Source organism: Phocoena phocoena, chromosome 2, assembly GCF_963924675.1.
Source record: "Phocoena phocoena chromosome 2, mPhoPho1.1, whole genome shotgun sequence".
Lineage (NCBI taxonomy): Eukaryota > Metazoa > Chordata > Mammalia > Artiodactyla > Phocoenidae > Phocoena > Phocoena phocoena.
Window position 1 is genome coordinate 170,442,052 of NC_089220.1, and position 27,096 is coordinate 170,469,147.

At 43.8% G+C, this 27,096-nt stretch overlaps 1 protein-coding gene across 1 annotated transcript in view; it reads right to left on the minus strand.

The window, feature by feature from the left end:
• The window catches only part of FAM107B (family with sequence similarity 107 member B), a 212,176-nt gene that overhangs the window by 118,356 nt on the left and 66,724 nt on the right, over positions 1–27,096 (minus strand). Inside the window, exon 2 of the mRNA XM_065872033.1 lies at positions 15,240–15,300. Coding sequence (XP_065728105.1) covers positions 15,240–15,300 — 61 coding nt within the window. The remainder of the gene's footprint in view (positions 1–15,239; positions 15,301–27,096) is intronic.

The window sequence follows — 27,096 nt, forward strand, 5'->3', positions numbered from 1 at the left end:
ATTTGACTGACATACATCATGATATGATGATCACAAGAAGCTTAGTGAACATGTATCATCTCATATAGACAGAAAAGAAGAAATATTCTCCTTGTGATGAGAATGCTAAGGGCTTACTCTCATAACAGCTTTCACATATAATGTACAGCAGTGTTCATTATATTAATCACAGTGTACATAACAGTCCTAGTACTTAAGTATCTTACAACCGGTAGTTTGTACTTTTTCACCACCTTTATTCAATTCCCCCTGCCCCTACCCCTCGCCTCAGGTAACCACAAATCTGATCTCTTTGTTTTCTGAACTATAAGTTTGTGTTTTGAAGAAATGTTGCTTCTTATTTGACAGACAGGAGAGGTCTTTCTTATATACATCCTCTGTCTTGTCATCTTCATGCCCAGCTACATAAAGTGGGCAATAAATTACCCCTTATTTATTTATTTAATTTTTTAAAAGTCTTTATTAAATTTGTTACATTATTGCTTCTGTTTTATGTTTTGGTTTTTTGGCCACAAGGCATGTGGGATCTTAGATCCCCGACCAGAGATCAAACCCGCACCCCCTGCATTGGAAGGCAAAGGCTTAACCACTGGACCGCCAGGGAAGTCCCCTACCCCTTATTTATAAAAAGAGATAAACATAGAGTGTCTGGTCTAGTAGGAGCTCAATAAATATTAATTTCCTCACTTTGTTTGAATGGGCATAGGAGGCAAAGCTTGTCAGAGATCAATTATATATCAACTTGACTGAGCCATGGGTTGCCCAGACATTTGGCCAAACTCTATTCTGGGTGTTTCTGTGAGGGTTTTTAGATGAGATTCACATTTAAATCAGTAGGATGAGTAAGGCAGATTGCCCTCTTGAACGTGGGTGGGACTGTCTAATCAGCTGAAGCCATAAATAGAACAAAAAGACTGATCCTCCCCAGAGTAAGAGAGAATTTTTCCTGCCTTTGGACTCAGACTGAAACATCAGCTCTTCCCGGGTCTCGAGCCTGCTGGCCTTTGGACTGGCCTCTCCCATATCTGCAGATCTTCAGATCCTGGGTCTTGACCACCTCCAAAGTTACATGAGCCAGTTCCTTATCATAAACCCCTCTCTCTCTGTCTCTCCTCCCCATATGTATCTAAAAATTATTTTCATATATTTTATATGAAAAAATATATATGTATAACTGAATCACCCTGCTGTACCCCTGAAGCATCGTAAATCAACTATACTTCAACTTTTAAAAAATAATAAATAAATAAAAATGTTAAGATTGAAAGAATCTTAAATGTATATACACATCCTATTGATTCTGTTTCTCTGGAGAACCCTGACTAATACAGCCTGGTACTTACTCATCAAAAGTCATGGGGAATCTGTTTACAACATCCTAAAAATAATAATCAGCCAAGATCTTCTTACAAGCAATTAGGTTCACAATTGAAGATCCTGAGTGTGGTGGGGAGAGAGAACTCTGCCCTAGGAATCACTTAGTCACAGCAGAGCCCCAGCCTTGGGACTCAGGACACGTCCTTGGGGAATTCTGTACTTTCCACGACTGGGAGCTTTTTGTCCTTTCTGCCCTAGGGTGCAAAGCACTTTTTTGGCTACAAAAGGCTCCCTTATGGTCTGTCTCGCCTTCTCCACTTTGTATGTCTTTAATAAGTGTCAGTTGCACAGAAGGCAGTGGCTCTTTCTTTAAAAGTCAGAAATGATCCCCAATGGCTTGTCACCTGGCTGTATTAAGAATGGCTTTTAGATGTCTGCTCCCCGTTATTCTCAGCCAGCCCAAGGAAGAACACACTGTGGCTGTCTGCCTTTGGGGGGTGCTTCCTTTCCCACATCTCCAGTGATTTATAACTCGTTTTTCCTGGTTAACCATGACCATGGCCGTGACCATGCACACAGTCTACCCTGGATAGACTCAGCTCGTAGGGGATATGGCTATTAACGAGAAAGCCTGGCTCCCAGAGGGTTTGGCTACTGAGATGCATTTTTCTTTCTCTCTCATTTACTAGTGGAAAATACTGCCTGGGAGGAAAATAAGATAAACAGTGGCCTTTCAAATTTCCCCTAAGCTAGGGTTTATGTTTTACTTTTCCCAGATCCCAGATAAATTCTCTTCCTGGTTTCTGTTTTATGCCACTTTGGAGGACATATGTCAGGCTCTTAACACTGGTTAAAAATAGACCATTTGGATGGAAACAGAATATCATAACACAGCGGGGTTTTGCTGTTTCATTTTGTTGTTTTAATAAATGTAAGTTTAATCGAAAGAGCTAGATGAATCATCTTGGAGACTAAGTCCTCTGTTTGTCTACAGAACAGATGTAACTTCTCAGCTCTCTTCACTCATAATCATTCTGCTTGATCCACCCAGAAAGGTGGGTTCGCCCTGTCTCCACCACTGCTGTCTCATGGGAAGAGTCAATTAAAGGGAACGTCTATAATTGTATGGTTTTATCTCTGTTTAGGCTATGATCTTGCTTGATAGTTACCTGGGTGCATGTCTTACTTCCTCTGTCAAATTGACAACGCCCCCAAAGGTTACAGACCTTTTTCCCACAAGACACACCACGGTCTGTAGACACATATAGGAGACCCTCAATTAGAAATATCTGTTGGTTAAACGAATAAGTGAATGAAAATATTTTAAAAGCTATAGAGATAAGAATTCTAGGGGCTGTTAGGCTCAATTATAATTAGCTGCCTGTTGCCAGCACTTTGAGCCAGATAGTCAATGTTACCAATTGATACCAGCCAATTGGTAGGTAAAGATGTATGACCATCTTCTCTAAGATCTCTGTTCTCACACAGGTTACTATTCAAAGATGAAGCAAGGCATTTCCAGTCAGCAAATTCTGAAGCCATGCTCCAGCTATGTGCTACGGTCTGTACAGATTTACACTTTCTAAAATAGGGCTCTGGGGCCCCAACAGGAAGAGGATCAATGCCCCCAGTAAGGATGACTCTTTCTAGAACTTAGTATTTTGCTAGACTGAGGCAGTGTTGTAAGAAGATACTTTATTTCCCCAGCCATCTTGTGCATTCAATCTCCTATTGACATGCTGACCTATATAAGGAATGAAGAATTTGGCTTCTGTGGAAAAACAAAGTTAAGAATGGGGTAAGAATGAACTCTTCAGGGGAAAAAGAGTCTACTAAACTTTTCCTTAAGAAATTTAGGTTATTTGAAATAATGTGCAAACACTAGGGTTTTTTTTTTTTTTTTTTTTCATAAAAACTCAAATTTTTCCTCGGGCATCTCAGAATTTTCCATTTCTGGTCAACATCTGAAAGACAAAAGAGGAAGTGTGATCTGAGGTAATTATGGTCTGACCAGGAGCAAAACAGGCCCCAGACCTCATGAGGAAGCTCCACCAAAAGAGGAACAGGGCCCTTTGACTTAGAAAACGAACGGCTGGGATTGAACGGCCCCCCTAATTCAGAGCAGGTGCAGTCACTCTGGCCACTTGCTGACAGGCGAGACGGAGGAGAGAAAACAAAAGGCAGGGACCGCGCTGAGGCTCAGAGGCAGTCGGAGGTTCCTGTTGCTAGGGAACCACTTCCTGTGCGCTCACACACAGCTATTCACATATCACTAGAATAATCCTTCTCAGGCTTCGAAGGAAAGGAAAGAGCTCTCAAAGCTCAGACGTGACAGTAACACCAGGCAAGGTCTGGCTTTTCCAGCAGGCGCTGAAGAACCAAGGATGCCAGGAGAGAGCAAGAAGTGAATGGACATCTTGTTTTTATTCAAAGAGACAGAGGGCTAACCCCCTTCCCGCATTTATCTACCCCGATGTGTCAGATGCAAACAGTGACCACACACAAACACACGTGCACACACGATTTTACTATCAGTTTCTTGAGAGCAGAGAGCACGTTTCACTCATTTTCAGATGCCCACATTCTCCCACACAGCGCTTCGCACTCAGTTCTCCAAGTTCCTTGAATTCTATTCCTTCATTTCACAAAGAGTTACTGAGGATTTGGTTCTACACACACTGTGCCGGGTGCTAGGATGGAGACAAAGATGCACAGATACCATCCTCCCCTCAAGAAGCTTCCTGGTCTTGTAAGAGTAACACGAGTGACAATTAGGTTTGGCTACAAAGGACAGTAACAAAAATAACAGTGGTGTATATGAGACAGAAAGTTCTATTTTCTGGTTCTTACACATAAAAGAAAGGTCCAGAGTTGGTATTGAGCCGCAGAGACCAAGGCCTCTCCTGTGTTTTATCCCTACTATCCTTAACATGTGGTTTCATCCTCAAAGTTGCCACGTGGTCCAAGATGGCCACCATGATTACCCATCACTGTTCCAAACAGGAAGAAGGAAGGGTGTGCTCTCTTGAGGGAGATTTCTGGAAGCCCCGTGGTAGTAGATGCTACACTTGAAATCTTTTTATGAACAACATTAAAGCCCCTTCCCTTATGTTATAGTTTTGGGAGTTGTGAAATCAGTCTTATTTGTATACAGTTACTTTTTTTCATTACAAAACTTGTAGCATCTCATTATGGCAAATTTGGAAAATAGATTAATTCATCCCTAATTCCAATATGTATTTAAGAACCATGAAAATTTTTATTGCATACTTATGGTATTAGAAGCTAGGACTCTAAAGGTAAACAACTACTGCGAGCATTCTGTTTCCTTTCCCTCCATTTTGCAAAGCTCTGCATTGGTTTTTGTGTTTTGTAGTTGTAATTATGGTAAATAATTTTATATCCTCTGTTTTTCGCTTCACATTAGATCAATAGCTTTTCCCCATTTTACTATATGACTAAATTTTTAATAATTTAATAATATATACTCATAGTGAAAATTGAAATGTTATTTAAAAAATAAAAACAACCCAGTCAAAAAACAACAAGATACCTCTACACACCTACTAGAGTGGCCAAAATCCAAAACACTGACGACACTAAATCCTGGCAAGGACGTGGACCAACATGCAATTTCATTCATTGCTGGTGGGAATACAAAATGGTACAGCTTGGAAGACAGTTTGGTGTTTTTTCTACAAAACAAAATACACTCTTACCATAGGATTGAGCAATTGTGCATAGGTGAATATAAGTATTGTATAAACAACTGGCAGGGGTAAGACATGTCCACACATGACTGTAAATCATGGGCCATAAGGGAGGTCTTGGTGAGATTATTTCTCGGTATGTCCTCCGTTATTACATCAAGACTATAGAATTGAACTTGGACCTTCAAGCCTAGGGGTGATTTTAATAGATGAATAGATACTCTGTCAGTGGTGTGTAGGATGTTTAAGAGCAGGTGAAATATGGATGCACAGAAGCCTGTTAGGAAACTATTAAAATAGTTTGGACAAGAGGGAGTAATGACCCAAAAGGGAGTGTAACAGCAAGACTGAAAAGGTTGGAATAGATATGAGAAACATGACAAAGGAACTCAATAAGAAGGATACAGAGGTTAAGTAGAAAGAAGGAATCAAACCTGGCCTTGAAGCTTGAAACCAAGGTGGATAGTGACACCATAAACAGAAATCATACCATTGGATAGAAGAACCAAGTTTTAGGGAAGTTTATTATTATTTTTGATTCTACCAGATTTAAATATAATGTCCCAATAGAGTTAAGTAGATTTAAAACACAGATACTCGGGACTTCCCTGGTGGCACAGTGGTTAAGAATCCACCTGCCAGTGCAGGGGACACGGGTTCAAGCCCTGGTCTGGGAAGATCCCACATGCCGCGGAGCAACTAAGCCTGTGCGCCACAACTACTGAGCCTGAGCTCTAGAGCCCGCGAGCCACAACTGCTGAGCCCGCGTGCCACAACTACTGAAGCCCGCGCGCCTAGAGCCTGTGCTCCGCAACAAGAGAAGCCACCGCAATAAGAAACCCATGCACCACAACAAAGAGGAGCCCCCACTCACCCCAACTAGAGAAAGCCCACACGCAGCAACGAAGACCTAACGCAGCCAAAAATAAATAAATAAAATTAATTAATTAACTAAAAAAATAGAACATAGATTCTCAACTTCACCAAACTTTTTAAAAAAAGGTAAAGACTCTCATTTCTTTACTTCATCTCCATCAAAGCATGACTTTATATGACCAGGGCAAATTCCAAGAACTTGTCCTACCCCGGCTCTCCCTTACAAGAAACCGGGAAGTTTAACCTTTCTAAAAGGCACCGGAGCTAAGATCCCTGCTGATAAACTTGCTCAAATCAGAAGGACATAAAATCAACCCTCTCATATGGTACTGCTCAGAAATTCTTAACTCTGTCCAGAAGACATTTGGTATTTGCAGAGTCGCTGAAATGGCTAAGAGGGTAGGACTTTGGACTCAAGCAGACTTGTGTTGGGATAAATGAACTCTTTAAACTTGAGTTCCCTTATCTGCATAGTGGGAATAATATAGTACCAATTCCATAGTGCTGTTAAGAGGATCATATAAGAAATCCATGTAAAGCACTTAGCAAGGTCCCTAATGAATTGCAAGTACGTAATAAATGTTAGCTGGTATTATTGTTAAGTACCAGGTCAGCACGGTTACCAGATGTTTTATGTTCAATTGTTAGAAAAGAACAATTCAGATGATGTGATCATGAATATGCAAAAATCAAACATGGCAGCTGGACCACATTAACTAAGGATAAAATCAGTCGGTTGTAGGAGGTAAAGAACAGAGAAAGTTGTAGTCACCTGAAGGAAGTGATACAATTATCCATTTTCCTGAAGCCTTTTCAGATTGTCGGAAGGAACTACATACTGTGAACCCCTTCGAGCAGGGCAGCTATGAGAAGAGTCTAGGCACAGGAAAAAATGGCAAAGGACGAACTTCTGGAAACGTGGCTATTAGGGTTGAGGGTAGTAACTGGTTCCAGGTGAACAAAAAAGCAAGAAGGCAGGACTTCAGGCCCTATCTCAGTACCCAGCATAGCAGCAGGTTCCATACACCCTTGCTGAACACACAGATGAACTGTGCGACCAAATGCATGGATGCCCCAGTGTTCACAGTGATGGCCAAATACCAGAATTGGGTCTTTGCGAAACCCTGACTTTTTGAGTCCTTCATCTGTTCTGCTTCTAGAGCTTGAAAAAAAGCCAAGTGCAATTTGTCCCTTTTGTCAACTTCTCCCTGGATAGGAAAGCTGAAAATTTCCACGATTACTATACACACAGGAGTCATGCTTGATCAAAATCCATGTAAAGGTGCCGGGCGCACAGCCAGATGGGCAAATGCTCACAAAGGGATGTTACATCAGGCCCGCTAAGCATAGGCAGAAACAGAAGTCTTTGGCTGCAGCCCTCTCAGTGAGTCCCACAAAAGGATGACCCAGAGGAGAAGACTGTGGCCCCTTAGGTGACCCCGAGTCCTCCAGCGTCACGTGTCACCAAAGTGTGAGCTGGAGTACACTTCTAGCGGTTCAGCCGCACCCATCCGTTACGTGGTTCCTTCTCCTGGGGGTACCCTGCATAGCTGCCAAATGTTTGTAATCCTCCATTCCTGAAATCATGAGAAGCCTCTGAAGAGTATAGTGTTAGCCTCTTACAAAGAAGAAACCATCACTGCGGGGAAATTCAGAGAACTGTGTGAAGATCACTGGCCGAGGTAATTGCTCATCATCTTGAACAGCATTCCCTCCTGTTTCTATAGCAACAGCCCCTGCATCATCTTACCTGCTCCTCAAACCACAGGCAGGATGCGGAGGGAACATCTAGAGGATGCAACCCCAGCTGATTTTTTTTTATCACTTAAGGATGCAAGTCTGGTTTGACCAGTCTCTGGCCAAATTTCTCGAGAGAAATCAGGACCTAGATTTTTACATGACATTTTCCACTTTTTAAACATTGACAACCGATTGAAAAAAAGTTTTAAAGACTGTGGGCCAAACAAAACACATCTATAAGCTGAGTTGGCCCTGTTTGTAACATCAGCCATAAGCAGTTAAAATCAACTTGCAGGAGTTCGGAATTACTCACTGTTTCTGGATATCTGTGGAGCTCGTAGACTGAATATCAGCTCTTGGCTATACTTTGTTTGAGAAAGTTGTTCATTAACACTTTACTATCATGTTTGATCGTCTCCTCCCGTCATCTCTCCGTGATGAAGGATAAGGAACCAGAGGTGTTCTTTCCTGAGCTGTTTGGTTTTAACCAGGTTCAAAACAGGGTAGATGATTATTCTTGTTCACATGGATGCAATCAGTAACTACGCTGAACGTGTTAACCATCCGCAGCGAACAGGGAAGGACAGAGGGCTGCAGTCAGAAAAAGGGAATTTTAAGAAGCTTGGCAATGCCACCATTTTGACCAGTTAATAAGGTAGTAATCAAAGCAGCTATTTTGTATTTAAGTATTTAAAAAAAAAAATTTGTTTGGAAAGGTTTTCTCTTCTGAGATTTCAACCAGGTTCATGGATGCTTTCAAATATGTTACGATGAAGGGCTTCCCTGGTGGCACAGTGGTTGAGAGTCCGCCTGCCGATGCAGGGGACGCGGGTTCGTGCCCCGGTACGGGAGGATCCCACATGCCGCGGAGCGGCTAGGCCCGTGAGCCATGGCCGCTGAGCCTGCGCATCCGGAGCCTGTGCTCCGCAGCGGGAGAGGCCGCAGCGGTGAGAGGCCCGCGTACCGCAAAAAAAAAAAAAAAAAAAATGTTACGACGAGCTCAGTGCAGAGACTGTCAAGGCACCCTCTCTTAGTTCAGATTCCTCGCAGGAGGTGGAGGATACACCAGGAGGGGAGTGGGGTGCAGAGATGGGAGGGGGGCAGCCGGCACTGGGCTTTATCCAGCCAGCTACTTCCGGGGGTGACTGGGGCTTGACTCCGCGGGGCAACCCTGGGAGCCAGTGTGGTCCGTGCTCCCCAGCTGTGCTCCCCAAGGGGCCAGAGAGCAGAGGTAGCGGTTCATCAAGTCCCACCAGTGATCGCTCCAGGGCTGTTCCTGAGGGGTCTTAGAGCATGTTCTGGAAGAGAAAGCCTCAGGCAGAGGCCTGCAGGTGCCGGAAGCGGGGCAGGTGTGCGCTGAAGTGGAAGGTGGGAGACAGGGCGCACCCCCAACTTCATCCATCCCGCCTCCCCGGTCTTTGATGCGGACAATCACATTTTCCCAGTATTACATAAAGTGATGCCCCAAAGCAGCTGTAGGACAAGTCCCTCATTGTCTTCTTAACCATGTTGCTTGACCCTGTGCCCCCTTCAATATACAAATTCGGGAACAGTGGCCGATCCACCAGGAATCACTGAAGTGTGTAGCAAAGTACGGCTGCCATGAAGCCAAGTTGAACTGGAGGTAGGGAGAGCAAGGAAATAAAGCAGCTGATTTCAGGGGCCCCGGGACCAAAAATGCCACTTTACTGAAACGTTTGCAGAGAAACATGGGTAAAGGACAACAAAAACAATGACAACAATCTGTGAGATGTAAAAACTTCACGTTTTCTCTCCTCAGAGCCTTTGTGACAATAATCAGCTGGAATTTCTAGATGGTGATTTTTCCGCTCCGCATATCCTGAGAACAGGAGGGAAGGTACACTCCCAGGAGAGAGCTGGGTGGGCATCCAACTACATTGCGTGCAACACAAGTGCCATCTTCTTATTCACGTGTGGGGAAAGGAAGTGGGAAGTGGGAAGGGGGTAGAGAGATTCCCCCAGGATGGAAACCTTTAAAGAGCATCGCTGTACAGTTTGATTTATTTAATGCACGTGCTACTTTAATCATTGCTGCTTTTGTATATTAATGTCACCTTCCCAATTCTTTGTCCTCTAAGGGGTTCTTACGAAGACCCAATAACACATTTTAACCAAACAACAAAGTAATAAAAGAAAGTGAAATAGGGTAGAAACACATCTTGTCACACACTCACACACACACACACACACATTAGGCAATTCTGCTCCAAGTATTACCACACTGAAGATTTCATTCCTGGTAACTGATTGACGTTATGACCTGGATGAACTTCTGGAAAGCTCTCTGACTGCATGTCCACTATGCTAAGGGGACATAGGATCGGATGGAGAGTAGTACAAGACAAAGCTGGTGGGGTGTCTCACCGCGCACACGCGCACAGTGTCAAAACCAACCATCAGCTGTGCAGGTGCATTTCTGCTTCTCCTCAAGGCACAGGTGCCCATCAATCAACAATGAATCAGGTATACCTTGAACACAGAGGACTAAAGCAAACCCTCATTTTCTTTAAACTTGTATTTTCCCATTTACAAACAATAAGCAGTCTGTTGAATTTCCTAAATAAAAGATCTGGAAACGATTAGCTCTCTGCCCATGGGTGGAGGAGAAAAAGCCAAGACTGCTCTCTGGGTGATGCTGAGGAGGACATATGCTGTGGTTTCAGAGACGTGGGTGGTACCATCACTTAAGAGCTTTTTGTCTAGGAGAGCGCTGAGAACTTGGAAACCCGATTTCCTCCATCTGACACCTTCTCAATGCAAAAGGTAGTGAGCTGGGAGCCGACAGACATACTTTAATAGGCAGGCCAGGAAGTCTCCCATCACCGCAGACATGAAGCCTTCCGTGGCTGGCCACCCTCTCCTGACAGAGGCAAAAAACACCCCCAGCCCCATCCACCCACCCCCAGTCACCAGAGAAACATCTCCTCAGATTTTAGGGCAAGTCCAGCTGACTTCACAGGTGAAGAAAACCCAGGCAAAAGAAAGACTTTTTCCTACTGACCCTGATAATGCAGAATCTGTAAGTAAATTCTGGAAACGTCTTCCTCTCTACGAATACGTGTTAGAGCCCATGACCTCCTGTCCAGTGGGGTTTTAGTTCTCGGAATAGGGAATGTGTCACCCTCAGAGGACTTTGTTCCTTTGATGAGCCTCCAGCAGCAAGCAGGTTGCTGCCATCATTGCTTCAGAAGAATGTACATGATAGGTAACATCTAATCATTATTATTTGAAGTAGACACGGTTATAGTGGGATTCCTTAGACTAAAATAAAAGTATGGTAGCAAAGTCCCATAAAGGGGTTTAAGGATAAGGACTTTGGGCTTCCCTGGTGGCGCAGTGGTTGAGAGTCCACCTGCCGAGGCAGGGGACACGGGTTCGTGCCCCAGTCCGGAAGGATCCCACGTGCCGCGGAGCGGCTGGGCCCGTGAGCCATGGCCGCTGAGCCTGTGTGTCCGGAGCCTGTGCTCCGCGACGGGAGAGGTCACAACAGTGAGAGGCCCACGTGCCGCAAAAAAAAAAAAAAAAAAAAAGGATAAGGGCTTTGCTGAAAGTCATCTACAAACCCCAGTAGCATTTTCTCTAATAAAAGGCCTCCCAGGAATCCTCAGATTATCTGTTCCAAGTTTCAGAGAATGGAAAGAAAGTCAATTCAGGATAAAGGAGGTGCACCACGCTCCTGTTTTCTAACTCCCCCACCTGAACAATTTTCTATTCATTGGCTGGAGCCTCAGAAAGATCAGTGAGGAAGATAACTTTTTGGCGCGATCAGAATGGAGTTTGACTGAAATACGGTTGGCTGGGCCAGAAACCTCATTTGGACGGTTCTACTATGATGTGAAAGTAAAAGCAGACATTTTGTCTGAATTATCAGAGGCTCGGTCTCATTTTCGTCACCTCCCAGGGCTCTCAGCCGGAAAGCCTGACTTCTGAGTCTCCTCGGGGGCCCAGCCTCACACACACAGTAACATCACGTCGCTTAAGAAGCTGCAGAGTGGAACCCTGGTCTCACTTCCCCAGAAAGGTTACAAAAAATACATATATTTTCCCTCATCGCATCCATTTTTAGTTAAAGAACTGTAACCGTTTGGGGTTCGTTACTTTACGCTTGAAGAACCTACAAACCACAGGAAATGAAAATTTGACTAAGTGCAGATGACACAGACAGCCACCTCTGAAAGTGTGCTGGGGCCCACTCCACCCTAGGTGACCTTTAGCAAAAGGAGAACATTCAGATGAAATTCTTTGACAGTCATAAGATGGTTTCTCGCCTCTTATGAACAAAGTGTTGCAATCTCGGGGCCCTAACAGCACAGGGTGAATGCAAACTAAAAGCTAATAAGGATTCCACAAAGTCTTCCTGGATTTTAAACACATTTAAAATTGTTTCAGCATTCAAAAGTACTTGGCTTTGCTTCTAAAGCAATGCGTGGCAAGAGACGTGGCAAGATAGAGCCAACATTTTTAAAACACGTATTACTTTTTTTTTTTTTTTTTGGGAAACGTAGCCATCAGAAAGGATCCAAATAATTTTTAAAAAGAATTCTCTCAAGAAAGCACAGTTGTCCCATAGATTGGTCTCATTGCCCACAAGGGAATGAATGAATGAGTAAATTAAGATATGATGGGCCACCTCTGAAAAGTTGTTCATCTCCCTCTTTCTAGAAAACTGGTACTACATAATATCTTTTCCTTTGGCTACAAATAAGGTTAGCCTAAGCAAGACCTGTTGTTTTTTCCTGTCAGCTATAAACCCGAGTCTCTGTACTAAGAAAAGTAATGCTCAGTTTTCATCTTATTCAATATCGATGCCTTTTATAAGCTGTTGTAGGTGTGTGTGATTCTTGCCTTGTTCCAAGGGCCTTTCAGTAGAATAAAAAGAGATTAAATGAAGGCGGCTCATATCATTTCTTCCCTACAATAAAAAGTCAGAGCAATCACAGGAGGCTCGGGAAAGGAACACATTCCATGGAGAAGAAAAACGGAAAGAGCAATTATCCAGGGAAAGAAGGACCTGAGGGGGGCGGGGGGCTGAGCCATGCAGACCAAAAATCTGACAACTCTGATACAGTAGCTGCTTAGAAACAAGGCATACACCCAGGTGAGAACGCGTAGACTAGTTCCTACCCTGTCCTCAGCACCTTCCAATAACTGGCTTATGGGGTCACGTCGTCAGGCTTCAGACCGCGCCTTCTTGCTGACGTAGAGTTCTCCCTGGTTGGAATTACAGCCTCCTCCTTGTCACTATCCGTAAAGCATCTTTGCTTTTTTTCTCTCTATTATATGAGCAACATCACGGCCGCATCAAAGGATCTCTTAAGTATATGGAAACCTCTTCACCATAATACCTCCATCTCACCACCATTTTTCATGGGTCCAGTACTTCATTCTTCCTGGTCTGTGCAGAGTGATAAGCCTAACCCCAGTTTAGCTTCCCATCCTTTTCTTTACTTTTGCCTTGAATATTGTATCAGAAGGATATAATAATTCTTTAAAATGGCGCTTTCGATAAAGGATCTAACGTCACCTGTAAACAGACATAATCCCTGCTCCGAAGGAACACACAGTCTGATGGAATCTTCGTTGCATGGCCCCATAACTCAGGGCCATCCAATGCTCAGGTTGAGAAAGTGTGTAACTAGGCATCGTGGTTGGAGCCAGAAACGCCCCTGTTCTTTACTTGTTTGCTGGTGTTTAAAATCCCTCTAACGCCACCATATTGTTTTCATTCCACAGGTAGATTTGTGGCTTAAAATACCAACAGGCTGAACAAGAAGCGACACAATGATGTGAATTAACGTGCACCGAGGTGTATGAGCCTGACTGCATGTCCTTCTGAAGGTAGAGAAACTGGGGGATGAGGTAGTGGGGAGCAACCCCACTGAAGAGGTTCAGGGCACCAGAAGGGCCGGCTGGAGGTAAAGGTAAACCTCATCCACCTAATGAAACTTCCCAGCGCTGGTCTTGCTGAAATGAAGCACCAGGTGACAGCAACCCATGCTGTATCACATTAAAAGGGACTTGTTACAAATGCGCTACTCTATCTGCTAAGCTACATCACCCATAACGTCAAGGGGGGACGCTACCCGATTCTGAGTAGGCATTAGGGTTCTGTCTATTACAGGCAGGTCATATTAAACAAAACCTCAAACGTACATAGATGCCGAATTATTAGAGCTCAAAGGACAGGTAACGATGGCGGTAAAATTTAAATACACTCCCAATTAACCCGTCATTGTCTCCTGGGTGGCCCCTGCAAATATAAATTATAGACCTCAGGATAAGGTGACAGCTGCCAAAGGATCAGGTCATCAGCAAAAAAATGGGCAGAACTCCAAATAGATATCACTTAGGATTCAACTTACAGTATTTGGTTTTCACTTTATAAACACACCAGCTAATGTGTCTCTCTTCACAAATGGATTTCGTATCTCTCCTTCCAGACCCAACTCCTATGCCACAATCTCTTGAGAGGACAGTAAGTAAAGAAACCAATCAACAGAAAGATGATTTGGGATCCTAATAAGTGTTACGGAAAAAATAAAAACGGGCAATGGGATGAAGAGTGATTTCAAGGAATGACAAGGTAGCTTCTGGGACTGTACATTCCAGCTGAGAACTACCTGAAGAGAAGGAGTCAGTCATGCAAAGATCTGCAAGGGGAGAGAATCAGAAGAGGCCTGCAACTAAAGCAATGTCTGTTACTGGCGAGGGTAGACACTTGGGAGGGCTGTAGAGGGAGATGCTAGAGCTGGATAATTGCTAATTGTCTCTCCTCCATGTAAATCAGATCAGGGTGCCAACTTCCCCCCCCGCCCTGTGCATAATCTTTTTGTTAGCATTTTTATTTTCTTAATTCTGTTCCCTGATTTTCATTGAATTACAAGAACATGACCCTCTATGAGCAGCCAACACATCTGGAGCCCTCTTCTAACCCCTCATCATATAAAACAACAAATTAAAGCCATTGGAAAATAGAAGCTGAGAGTATTAAGATTTAGCTTTCATTATTATGAGGTCCATTCAACTAATGTTTATTTTTATGACCATTACATCTCATTATCATTACTGATCATAGGCAGAAGCTAAGTTATAAACTCATGATTTGTTTCTTTCCATATTATCTTAATCGAAGTCCTATTATGGGGTAAATAGCTTTAGCAAAGCTGCATATTTAACTATACACTAACAAAAAAACCAGCAAATGCATCTAGATAGCATTTTCCAAGGTAATCATAAATACTCCAGTAAAAAACTACACGACTTATTTTAGTAATACTGAATTTGAGATTGCTTCATCATTATCATCGTCTACTTCATTGCAAGTATTTGTTCAGCAAGAACTGAAATCAATAAAAGAAAGAAGAAGAAAAAGAAAAGAAGCTATTTTCTGCATCATGACCAGATTATCCAGATGTCGTGCCTGGAATAGATCACAAGTGACATTTCCAGTCATGTTTCCAATCACTGGGAACATACAGACTTTCCTTTGCAATCTGCAGAGCTTTCGGATTCTGCGAGCCTTGCTGTCAACAATAGTAGCCCAGAAAAGGAGGCACTGCCCTGAATGGACTCTACCTGCTGCCATCTTCCGTTCCGACCCGAGGCATTGTGGTTCTTTTGGGGATCCCTCTTCTTCCTGAATTCCAGTCCCACAGACCAGAAAAACAGGGAGAAAAGAAAAACAATGCATTAATTTACGGCAACACTTTTTGCAAACCAACTGATTAATATGAGATGAAGCTCTGAAAAAACTAGACCACGCCCTTATGAACTGAGGCTTCAGAGAAGCAACAAATTCAACAACAGCTATTAAGAAGAATAACTATGTGGGTGCTGGGTTACAAACTCCACGGTGCCATTCACGTGGAAGCGTCTGACTGTTGCCCCTGGAATTGTACAACCCAGATGTTCTCTGTGACTAATACATTTGGGGACATCAGTTACTTAAACACAGTGGGGTGGGTTTCTCTGTGGGAGAACATTTCTGCAAGTACATATGATGCAACGAAGAGAATTATGTTTCCTTTTTCACAATTGAAAAGGCTGATTTCGTGTGCCTTAGAAAATTCTGTCCCAGCTCACAGTTATTTTCATCTCTGGGAAGGTGAGCAAACGCATTCTTCTCTGAGTTCTGGTATGACATTCTTTAATGACAATGTTGACTCCTATAGCATTGGTCAAAGTAGGTCCAGCTAGGAGGGGCAGGTGGGGAGGTGTAAATTAAGAGGAATGTCTACATGGGGCTTTTCTAATTTTGTCTGCAAGGTGATTTTATGCTGATACCTTTACTTATTTTTTTTCTCCTTTGAACAAATATTCGTTGAGTTCCTGTATGAACTAAATCTGTGGGACCTTAATCTTTAGGAAAGATTCCTTCCAACATCTCATGAATGCATTATACTGTAGCTAGTTCCCTACTCAGCTTCCTCCCTAGGCTGGCACCCTTTCTGCACATATTTTGTTCTTCCTAAGAATTTAGCGCAATGGAAGATGTTCTGGACCAAAGTGAAGCATATGCGTGTAGGGTTCCATAAATGATAATGACTTTCTAACCAGAGTGGAACAATGGAACTCAAAAACTGACATTATTTATCATAGGAGCCCAATTTGTTCTAAATGTGCAGCTCCTAGGTAATATCTCATCTGGCTGAGAAACCGCCAGACTCTCAAACTTGGTTAGTAAGATAAATAAATATCCTTTTTAATTCATAAAGATTAGTTTCATTAAATCACCATCAGTATCAACTCAGAAAGGAATTGATTTCGCCTGTGTTTTGGGGAACACTTTTTTTTCAGAGATCAAAAGTCATCTTCAAATGTTTACCACCAGGGACCGGTTTCAAAAATGTTTCCTACTTTTAAAACCCAGGAAATTGTATTGACACGGGCAATTTGGTCAAACAGGCCTTCGGTCCCATTACCTAGATTTTATACATTACAAGAAATTTTAATGACAGTTGCTTCCACAATTACATTTCTAAAAAGATGTGAATTAATAGATACCAAGGACATGTAAATGATAGAAAAGCCCCATTACACAGCAACTAAACGCAGCAAATAATTTCTTGTTTCACAAGGCCCAACAGAATAAAAACGTGAGGAGTTATTTTATAATATAGCCACAGGGAAAGTCTCTCAACACACCAAAATAATCTAAATAAAGTTGTTTCGTGGATGAAAGGATTCTCCTTTGAGCCAATAGGACAGTTTACTTTTTACATTGCTCTGAATTCCAGAACTGTGAAATAACTCAGCCCTTTAACTTTCTTCCAAGCATATTTATTACTTCATTTTAAGTTTCCCCTCCCCCAGTCTTCTCATTAATTAGTAAAAATTGCAAAGCCCTGGAAGGATCTGCAGATGGAAGGGTAATTGGAATCCGTCTGGCCAGAGAGCTCTCAGCATAGAATAAACAAGCATCTGTCTTCAATAGTATAAACTATGTTCTATTTAGAGAAAAAAGGCTGAGCTCCGTAGATTCTTGAGTTTCTTCTCTTCAGTGCAAGTCTGTGATTTGCTGAATTTGTTCTTCCTGGCTTTTTCCCAGCAAAGCTAGAATAAAATGACAACAGTCCAACTGTAGTAGACATCTGTTGATGTTGCTGCCTGGCATTCACTCACAGTTTCTAATAAGTGTGTCCTGACTTCCTCTTTCAAGTCATCCTTTCCACCTCCTAATGAATTGTGGTTCCTATGAAACCACCTCGGTACACACACACACACACACACACACACCTCCCTCCTCACCGCTCCAGGGGTGGTCATGTGACCCGGGGCTGCACCCATCAGTCTACTGCATTTCCCTGTGATTGGTGCAGAGTGGTCATGTGACCCCATCTGGACTAATGAGAGATTTTCTCTGTGCTTCCAGGAATAGGCTTCTATTCTTACCCACTGGTCCCAAATCCTGAGACAACTGTGGAGTGAGGGCTGGGCTGCTGCTGTCACATGCAGCTGGGACAGAAGCGCACACAAAGGAAGGAAGAGCCAAGAGATGGACTGATACTGAGTCCTGATGATACCATTAGAGCCCCTGATCCAGCCATGCCTGAAGCGAGATTAACCATGGACTTTTGGGCCTAAGTGAGCAATTATATTTCTTTTTCTTTTTAAAAATACAGCCAAGACTTCCCTGGTGGTCCAGTGGTTAAGAATCCGTGCTTCCAGGGCAGGGCGCATGAGTTTGATCCCTGTTTCGGGAACTAAGATCCCACATGCTGTGTGGTGCAAAAAAAAAAAAAAAAAAATACAGCCAGGGTTCAAATCCCGCTCTGCCGTGTAGGAACTCTGTGAGCCTCAGTTTCCCCATCAATGCTAATAAATGTAATAGTTTATGTTTTTGTGGGGCTGCTGTGAAGATCAAATGAGGTGACGGATATAAGAATACCACATGACTCACTATTAATATGAGATGGGGCGGCTCTTGTCTGCCCAGCCAGCAGCCACCCACCCCCTTCTGGTAAAAGCTGTTATCCCCTGGCCACAGGGTTAACCCAGGCAAGAGGGTATAACCTAATTCAGGCTAGTTAGAGTGAGGAGGTTGGGACTTTTCAGCTTGGTTGGTGGATGTCCTACAGTCTTGAACCCCTCAGGATGGAGCCCCAGAGCTAGTGATAGTCACATCACATGAGATACCTCAAGAGAATGAACCCAGCACGCGATGAGATGCAAAGGCAAAAGGAAGAGAAAGGGCTCTGATACCATGTGTCCCAGAGTCCTGCAACTTGTCTTTACTCAGTTGTTGTTTATTTCCCCATTCCTCTGCCATCTGCCTGATAGCTTAGGTTGCCGTCTAACTTCTTCCAGCTCAGGGAATGCCCTTCAGATAACTGTAGATGCAGGGGAGCCCAGAAAGATGGGAGGAGTCATCTTAACCACTTCAAAATCTCGCTCCCGCCACCACTGGGTCCGTGGAGAATATTCCTCATGAGTAAAACCTGCAATTCACCCAAGATCAGGGATACTGGGACCTTGACCAGAAATTTGCATTATTCCCTGTCTACGTGGTGCCAGAAAGTCCTAGGTGCTTTTCCTAGTCTGCTTGTTGGAAACCTAAGTAGCTACAGCAAAAGAGGAGGTGTATTAGATCGCATGCTTTTGTAAAGCTGTAGTTCTCGTATTTTGATGTGTACGCAATCACCTGGAGAGTGTGGCACAAATACAGAGGGTCCAACCCCTTCCCACTTCAACATCCCTAGGCCTCCGGATTCTTCATTAGCGCTTCCAGTGATGCTGACACACACTCAAGCTTGAGAATCGCCGTTGTAAAGGATGAAAATTTGGTCTGGTACTCAGACAGTATCACCAGGGTCCTCTCTTTCTCTCAGTCTCTCCGTTTGTCTGTTTCTGTCTGTGTGTCACTTCCCAGGCTCCTCCTTCATTGCACAGACAGGAGCTCTGGAGCCACATCCTTTCAGCTCATGTTTCAAAGGGGGACAAGAAGCGTTTCAGGCCCTGCATTCATAATGCAGTCAGCCCTCTGTATCAGTGGATTCAACCAACTGCAGACCGAATTTCAGAAACCTTTTTATATAAGGGACATGAGTATCTGTGGGGATCAGGCTGAAAATACCTACCGCTTATTCAGTAGCTAGCCTGTGCCAGCAGCTTCATGTATGTTACACGTAACATGGGATGACATTCAAAATAGTTAACAGCCTGTATGGTACAGGCCACCAACTAATCAGATTGTGGAGGCTCCCAGAGGTCCCTGGAGTACAGGCATTAACTCTTTACTTCCTGGAGCATGCAGAGTTCAGGGGTCTGGGGAGAGGAGTGATGTGGGAAATGGATGCCACTCAAGGGCTTGGGGAGCAGTTATTTACCAGTTGAAACAAAGGTGTTTTAATATTTTAACAGCCGATATCTATTTATTTTTATTGACGTATAGTTGATTTACAATGTTATACCAATCTCTGCTGGACAACAAAGTGACTCAATTTTACACATATATACATTCTTTTTTTAAAATATTCTTTTCCATGATGGTTTATCCCAGAAGATTGGCTATATCCCCTGTGCTATACAGTAGGACCTTGTTGTTTATCCATTCTAAATGTAATGGTGGGCATCGACCAACCTCAAATTCTCAGTCTATCCCTCTCCCTCCCCCCCAGTCCTTGGCAACCACCGGTCTCTTCTCTATGTCTGTGAGTCTGTTTCTGTTTTGTAGATAGGTTCACTTGTGTCATATTTTAGATTCGACATATAAATGATATCATATGGTATTTGTCTTTCTCTTTCTGACTTAGTTCATTTCGTATGAAAACCTCTAGTTGCATCCATGTTGCTGCAAATGGCATTATTTTGCTCTTTTTTATGGCTGAGTAGTATTCCATTGTGTATGTGTACCACATCCTTTTTATCCATTCATCCATTGATGGACATTTAGGTTGTTTCCATGTCTTGGCTAGTGTGAATAGTGCTGCTATGAACATAGGGGTGCATGTATCTTTCTGAATTATAGTTTTGTCCAGGTATATGCCCAGGAGTGGGATTGCAAGATCATGTGGTCTATTTTTAGTTTCCTGAGGACCCTCCATACTGTTTTCCACAGTGGCTGCACCAACTTACATTCCCACCAGCAGTGCAGGAGGGTTCCCTTTTCTCCACACCCTCTCCAGCATTTTTAACAGCCAATATTGTTCTTACGGATGCATACCCGCTGAATATTTTCAGCCCTGAATGTCATCTTAACAACCACACTTCTAAAGTATAGGTACATCCCAGAGGTATGCTGTGATATGCTAGAGGTATGTAAAGCCTCTCTCTGGAGCATCAGTTTCACTCAAAGATTTGGGAGGAAAAACATTATTTGTACATTGAAACAAGTCTGATTACATTGCAGAAGGGTAAGTAGAACAAACCTAAATGTTTAGGATGAGCACGGAATGTCAAGGAAGTTTGGAAGCAGGGACCCTGACATAGAGGTACCCTGTAGACAAGGTTGAAAAGCACTGTCAGGGAAACCAGAGTGTTGATACTTGTGTCCCCATTATGCAGAAGGGTCCCTGGAGGGTTGAAGACTTTGACTAAAGGTGCATGCTTTTAGGTGTGGTAAGAGTCACACCGTCTTCCTGGGTCAGAACCCCAGCTCTCTCAGCAATACCATGATGCTTTCCTTCCAGTTTGCTCCTTGCTGGTGTGTTGTTTTTGTTTTTTTTTTAATTTAAGTGTAAGTGGAAAGAACAGCTAGTTATTGAATAGCTATCCTTAGCGATGAGACTAACAGAAGAGAACTTAGGGTAAAGAAGACATAGTATGGTTTTACAAAGGAATGAGTGATTATTACTCTTAGCTAGGGAAGAACATTTCAAAGACACACCATTGTGTGCCTCAAGGTTTAGAGAGCCTGAGGTCAAGAAAACCACAGAACAAAACATTTATCACGCGGTGGAAATTTCAGAACCAGCAGCATAGAAAAGTCTGACACAATCTTTATGGCTGTAATTCAACATGCTGGTCCAAACTTTCAAGTTACATAATGACTGCAAAAATATTTGAATTAAAATAAACTGTCAAACTACTGGGGAATGGAAGGGGTAAGATTAGTTGCCTACACTGATTGCTATGGACTGAATGTTTATATCTTCCTGCCCCCACCCCTCCAAATTCATATGTTGAAATCCTAATTCCCAATGTGATGGTCTAAGAGGTGGGGTCTTTGGGGGTGATTAGGGTCATGAGGGTGGAACCCTCATGAATGGGATTAGTGCCCTTATAAAAAGAGACCCCAGAGAGCTCTCTAGCCCCTTCTGCATGTGAGGACACAGTGAGAAGATGGTCATCGATGAACCAGGAAGTGGGCTCTCACCAGACACTGAATCGGTTAGCACCTTGATCTTGGACTTCCCAGCCTCCAGAACTGTGATAAGTAAATGGTTGTTGTTTAAGCCCTCAAGTCTATGGTAGTTTGTTACAGCAGCCTGAACAGACTGAGATCCTGATCAACTGAGGATTATTATATATCCTGCACATAGATTTGTGTTACAGATCTTGAATAAGTGATGAGAGAGAAGCACGACTCTTCAGCTACTTTTATATCTAATTCTACTCCACATGCACTCTATAAACATGGGTTGAATGAATGAATGAATGATGTTATTTAAAGAAGAATATTTCCAACCAGAAATAGACTCACAGACATAGAAAACAAACTTATGGTTATCAAGGGGAAAGTGGGAGGAGGATAAATTAGAAGTTTGGGATTAACATATGTGTACTACTATATATAAAATAGATAACCAACAAAGACCTACTGTATAGCACAGGGGCCTATACTCAATATTGTATAATAATCTATAAGGGAAAAGAATCTGAAAACGAATATATATATATATATATATATAAAATACATGTATGTATAACAGAATCACTTTGCTGTACACCTGAAACTAACACAACATTGTAAATCAACTATACTTCAAAAAAAAGACATAGCAAATATCACTTCATATATGTTTCCCAACTCTCTTTTCTTCCTGGGAGTCAAATTAAATGCATTTATGATCTTAAAAAAAATGAATGTTTCTGCCCAACTCTTTATTTGCATAAAACCAATGCTCCAGGAGGCCACACACGCCTGAAACCCTGCAGGGCACACTGCCAGATGTCCCTGGAAGACAATGCAAGTGGGAGAGAGACTGTGCGGAAAGGATTTCATCCATACCTGGTGAACAAGAGAAGAGTTTTTGCTGGAAACTGGGGCACCAGTTTTTTATCTGGGTTCCATATTGGTTCACAAAATTAGTAATACCTCATCTCTGTCTAGTACGTCTCCATTTGTAAAGTGCTGTCTTATGTGATTTCACATGACTCCCTCAATAATTGTGTATGGTGGGCAAAGCCGGTATCCCCACGTCCTGGAAAAATGCACTGCTTTCCCCAACTCATCCTCACCATGCTTCTGACACTCAACTTTTTCCCCACACTGAACAATTCTCCAGTGCCAGCTGGGTGTCCACAATTCAATTCAATTCTTATATTAACCAGAGTTAGCCTGATGCCTCAGGTTAAAGGCTCAGCCCCACAGGACTGCCTCCCACTTCAGACACCAGACGCACGCAGTGCATCCCAAGGTTCCCCATGACTGCTGTGCAACTTGGCTACAAATCAGAGGTTCCCACAACCCCCTCCTTGGGTTCACTAATTTGTCAGTGTCTCCCAGAAACTAGCAAAACAGTCCACTTACTACTCCTGGTATATTACAAAGGATACACCCGACCAGATGAAGATGTACATAGGGTAAGGTCTGGAAGGGTCCTGGGTGCAGGGGCTTCTGTTCTCATGGTTACGGTGTGTAGATGTGTTCACTACCCCAAAAGCTTTCCAAAACCCACACTTTGGCATGTTTATGGAGGCTTCCTCATACAGGCATGATTATAAACTCCATTTCCAGCCCCTCTCCCCTCTCTGAAGGACGGAGGATGGGTCTGAATGTGTCAAGCTTCTGATCATGCCTTAGTCTTTCTGGTGACCAGCCCCCATCCAGGAGCTCACAAAGAGCCACCTCATTAGAACAAAAGACACTCCTATCACCCAGGAAATTCCAAAGGATTTAGGAACTCTGTCAGATGCTCTTATCACTTAGGAATTACAAGGCTTTAGGAGCTCTGTGTGGAGCAACCAGGTCAAAGATCAACTAAGATTTTCCCCGGACCCCTGTTTACAAGGATCTTAGGAGCTCTGTGTCAGGAACCAGGGACAGAGATGGATATACACATATATTTCTTTCTTCTTATTTCACACCCTCATTTCCCACATGAAGAATATAAACCCCACTGTCACACAGCTGTAAAGAAATGCAAGGCCAGACCCTCTGCTCACTAGTCACTAAAGGAACACTTCCCACTTTGCTCCATCCATCCCTCAGAGTTCAGGCAGAGGGATCAGAAAATATAGGTGGTCTTTTATCAGGGATCAAAAAGCAGGGGAGGAGGAGAGCTTTGGCCAGATACCCAAGTTGCACCAGCACAAACACTGTCTTGGGGCTTCCGTAAGAATTCTGGAGGTAAAGTTCTGGGTCCCATAACCTGACCAATCTCACTTCCAGAAATTATTCTAAGCCACGACATTTGTGGAAGCTGGAACTACGTCTGTAAGAAATCACACCCCTCGGCAGTGACACCCAACAACTCTTTTGGTTTCCTGTAGAACCTTCCAGAATAAATGGAAATTTGAAGGTGCATTTTTTTTTCTTTCTTTTTTTTTTTTTTTTTGGTAAACCTAAATTTTTCTAGTCCCAGCTGAAGCTGAAACTGCAGTAAGGAAGTTTAGACTCAAGGTCAGAAACTCAACCTCTTTTCCTGAAGTTTGACTTGCCATAGAGTACTATTTGTAAATTGCTCAGATGAACTGAAAACATTGTGTCAATTCATCCTGGGGGAAAAAATGCTAAACTGAAGTTACTTAGTGCCACCTAGAGAATGGGAGGGGGGTGGAAGGAAGCCAGCTGCCAGCTGTCCAGCCCTCTCCTGGGCCCCTCAGCATACAGGGTCCTGACTAAGCACATCTCTTAAAGCAACATCATTTTTGAATATTTATTGTGGAAGCTCTTCTAATCACAGTAGTGCCATGGAACTCATTGTTTTTCAGGAATTTCCCTCACAGAAGCTTTATGCTCAAAAAAGCCTGGCAAAGCTTGCTAGAGAGGATTAAGGAGTTCCCTGGGCCAGCATATAGCTCTCATTATTCAGGCTGCGTTACCCCTAAAAGGAGTTTTTAAAAATGTCCTTCCACGAACCCTTGTCAACATCATTTTAGAAAGGCAATGATGTCTGATGGAAAAGAGTCCAAAGAGCCACCTTCCAATTCCACATAATTATGTGAACCTGACCAAGCCCACACTTCTATGGGCTTTATTTTCTCCTTAACAAGGAGCAGCCCTTCACAACCTCACAGCCCACCATGCTTCCAGATCAAATGAGGGAGGGAGCAGGGAAAGCATGCCGAGCTCTTTCCAATGACAGAAGGGTCAATGTTGTTGTTATTTGGAAAGAGATAATTATAAAGATCAGTATTTATCTTCTCCCTTCAACAGAACCCAGGCAGTTCTGTGCAAATAAAAACCCAACACAACCAGGAGAATTCTGTCACCAGCACACCGTGATTGCTCAGCAAATACTTACGGTTTGTGGGCTAACCTCACCAGACGATTTCAAGTCTGCCTGGAGCACACGGGAAAATTCAGCAAGAGAAGGGACAGGTGTGGCAGGGGAGGGGCAGGTTCTAATGAAAGCGCCGCCCAGAGCCCTTCTCTCTCATTTGCCGTCTCCTCCTGCCTAGAAATACTTCTCTGCCCAATTTTGGCTCCTGCAGAGTGGGCTACAACTACTCCTAGAGCATAAGGGTCCAGTAACTTATACACGCACGTGTGCACACACAAACACGCATAAACACATCCACAAAAACGCATACGTACACACACGTACACACAAACATATATACACACACATACACAGACTTACACAGGCATATGCATAAACACACACACGCATATACAAATAGACAAACACATAGACAACACTCATAAACACAGAGGCACACATATAAACACACACGTATACACACACGTATACAAATATACAAACACTCATAACCATAGAGGCACACATATAAACACACACGTATACACACATATACAAACACAGATACACACATATAAACACACACACATGCACACAGACATATATACACACATAAACAGGCACATATACACAAACACACACAGACGCACACATACATAAATCAGACACACATGCAAACACATACACGCAAGCACCCACATATACACACAAACACATACAAACACACACAGGGATACGCACATATTCACAAATACCTATGCACACACGAGCACACACACACGCATGTACATACACAAGCAAACACACATATACGCCACACCACACCGACAAAAAGCGAACTGAGCAACAGAAGAGAGTGAAGCTGGGGAAGAGATACCCCGGCAGCTCGGCCTCCCAGGCGTCCTGCCGATCTCTCTGACCTTCGTATCAGCATATCTGCTGTTTTCTTCAAGGTCTCTTGTGTCAGGGCTTCCAGAAAGAGAAGGGGGTTACTGGGAATTCGAGTGTTCGTTTAAGCGATGCCCCACGTTCCTTTACCAGGAATTGATAACCGGAGCTTCCTTTCTCCAGATGTGGCTGCGGGTCTGAGCGCCCCCCTCCACCCATCTCCTGCTGCTCCCAGGCTCGGGGCGCTGCCGACCTCCAGACGCTCGGCTTCACCAGCGCCCTCGCCTCTTTCTCGCGGTGGTCTTCACTTGCCTGCCCTTCTAAGGAAGAAGAGACGCGCTTACAGGGAAGGCAGCGGTTCTAGGCTTTAATCTAGGAAACCAAGGGACCCAGGTGTAGTAGCTGAATGGCAAGCTTGCTTTCTTTTCGTGGGAAACTTAGTCATCCATTCAAACCAACAGTGACGGAGCACCTACTGTGTGCCTGCCGCTAGGCTGGGTGTAGGAGAGACGAGGAGGACCAAACCCCAGTCCCCTGGAGAAGGAAACCAGTCATTAGAACGTCAGCAGTGCGAGGGGAGAGCAAAGAGGAAGGCGCTCAGGCCCCTGCAGGTCACGAGAGGCCAGTGGAAGGAAGACGACTTAGGGGAGATGACACCCAAGTGCCAGAGGGGTAGGTAGCGGAATTCTAGGCAGGGAACCACTGCAAGAAACCAAGACTCTAGTAACAGTTTTTGCTTTTAATTTCCTCTTTAAAAAATGTACCTCGGGGCTTCCCTGTTGGCACAGTGGTTGAGAGTCCACCTGCCGGTGCAGGGGACATGGGTTCGTGCCCCGGTCTGGGAAGATCCCACATGCCGGGGAGCAGCTGGGCCCGTGAGCCATGGCCGCTGAGCCTTGCGCGTCTGGAGCCTGTGCTCCGCAACGGGAGAGGCCACAACAGTGAGAGGCCCGCGTACCGCAAAAAAAAAAAAAAAAATTGTACCTCGGATCTCAGACAAGCCCAAACCCAAAGTCTCCCACGTACCGCCTCGTCTCCTCCCCCTCCCCCCTCCCCCTTCCTTCCCTCCTTGATAACTATATCATGGGTTCCCCGGGGCTCTGACTCCCCACTGGGCTCGGTCCACAAGCAGGAGATCGAAGGGAGGGAGGACAGTGCGGTCCAGGCGGTCATTCCACTGACCTCCTATCAAGGCATCCTTCTCAGGAAATGCTCTTTTATCCAGGTTCCTGTGGCGGCTTCCTCCTGCCCTCATCCCTTAAGGCCTAGGACTAGTAACAGCTCTTCCACTGTCACTAGTGTTCCTTATGCTTCCTCCCCATCCCACCCACACTTTCATAAACAGTCGCTTTATTAAGCTCTTCTTAAATTATTCTAATTCGAGGGCCATCTGTTTCCTGTTGGGACCTTGACTGATAGAGCAAATAGCAAATATATCAGGGAGACCAGGATGCAAGAAT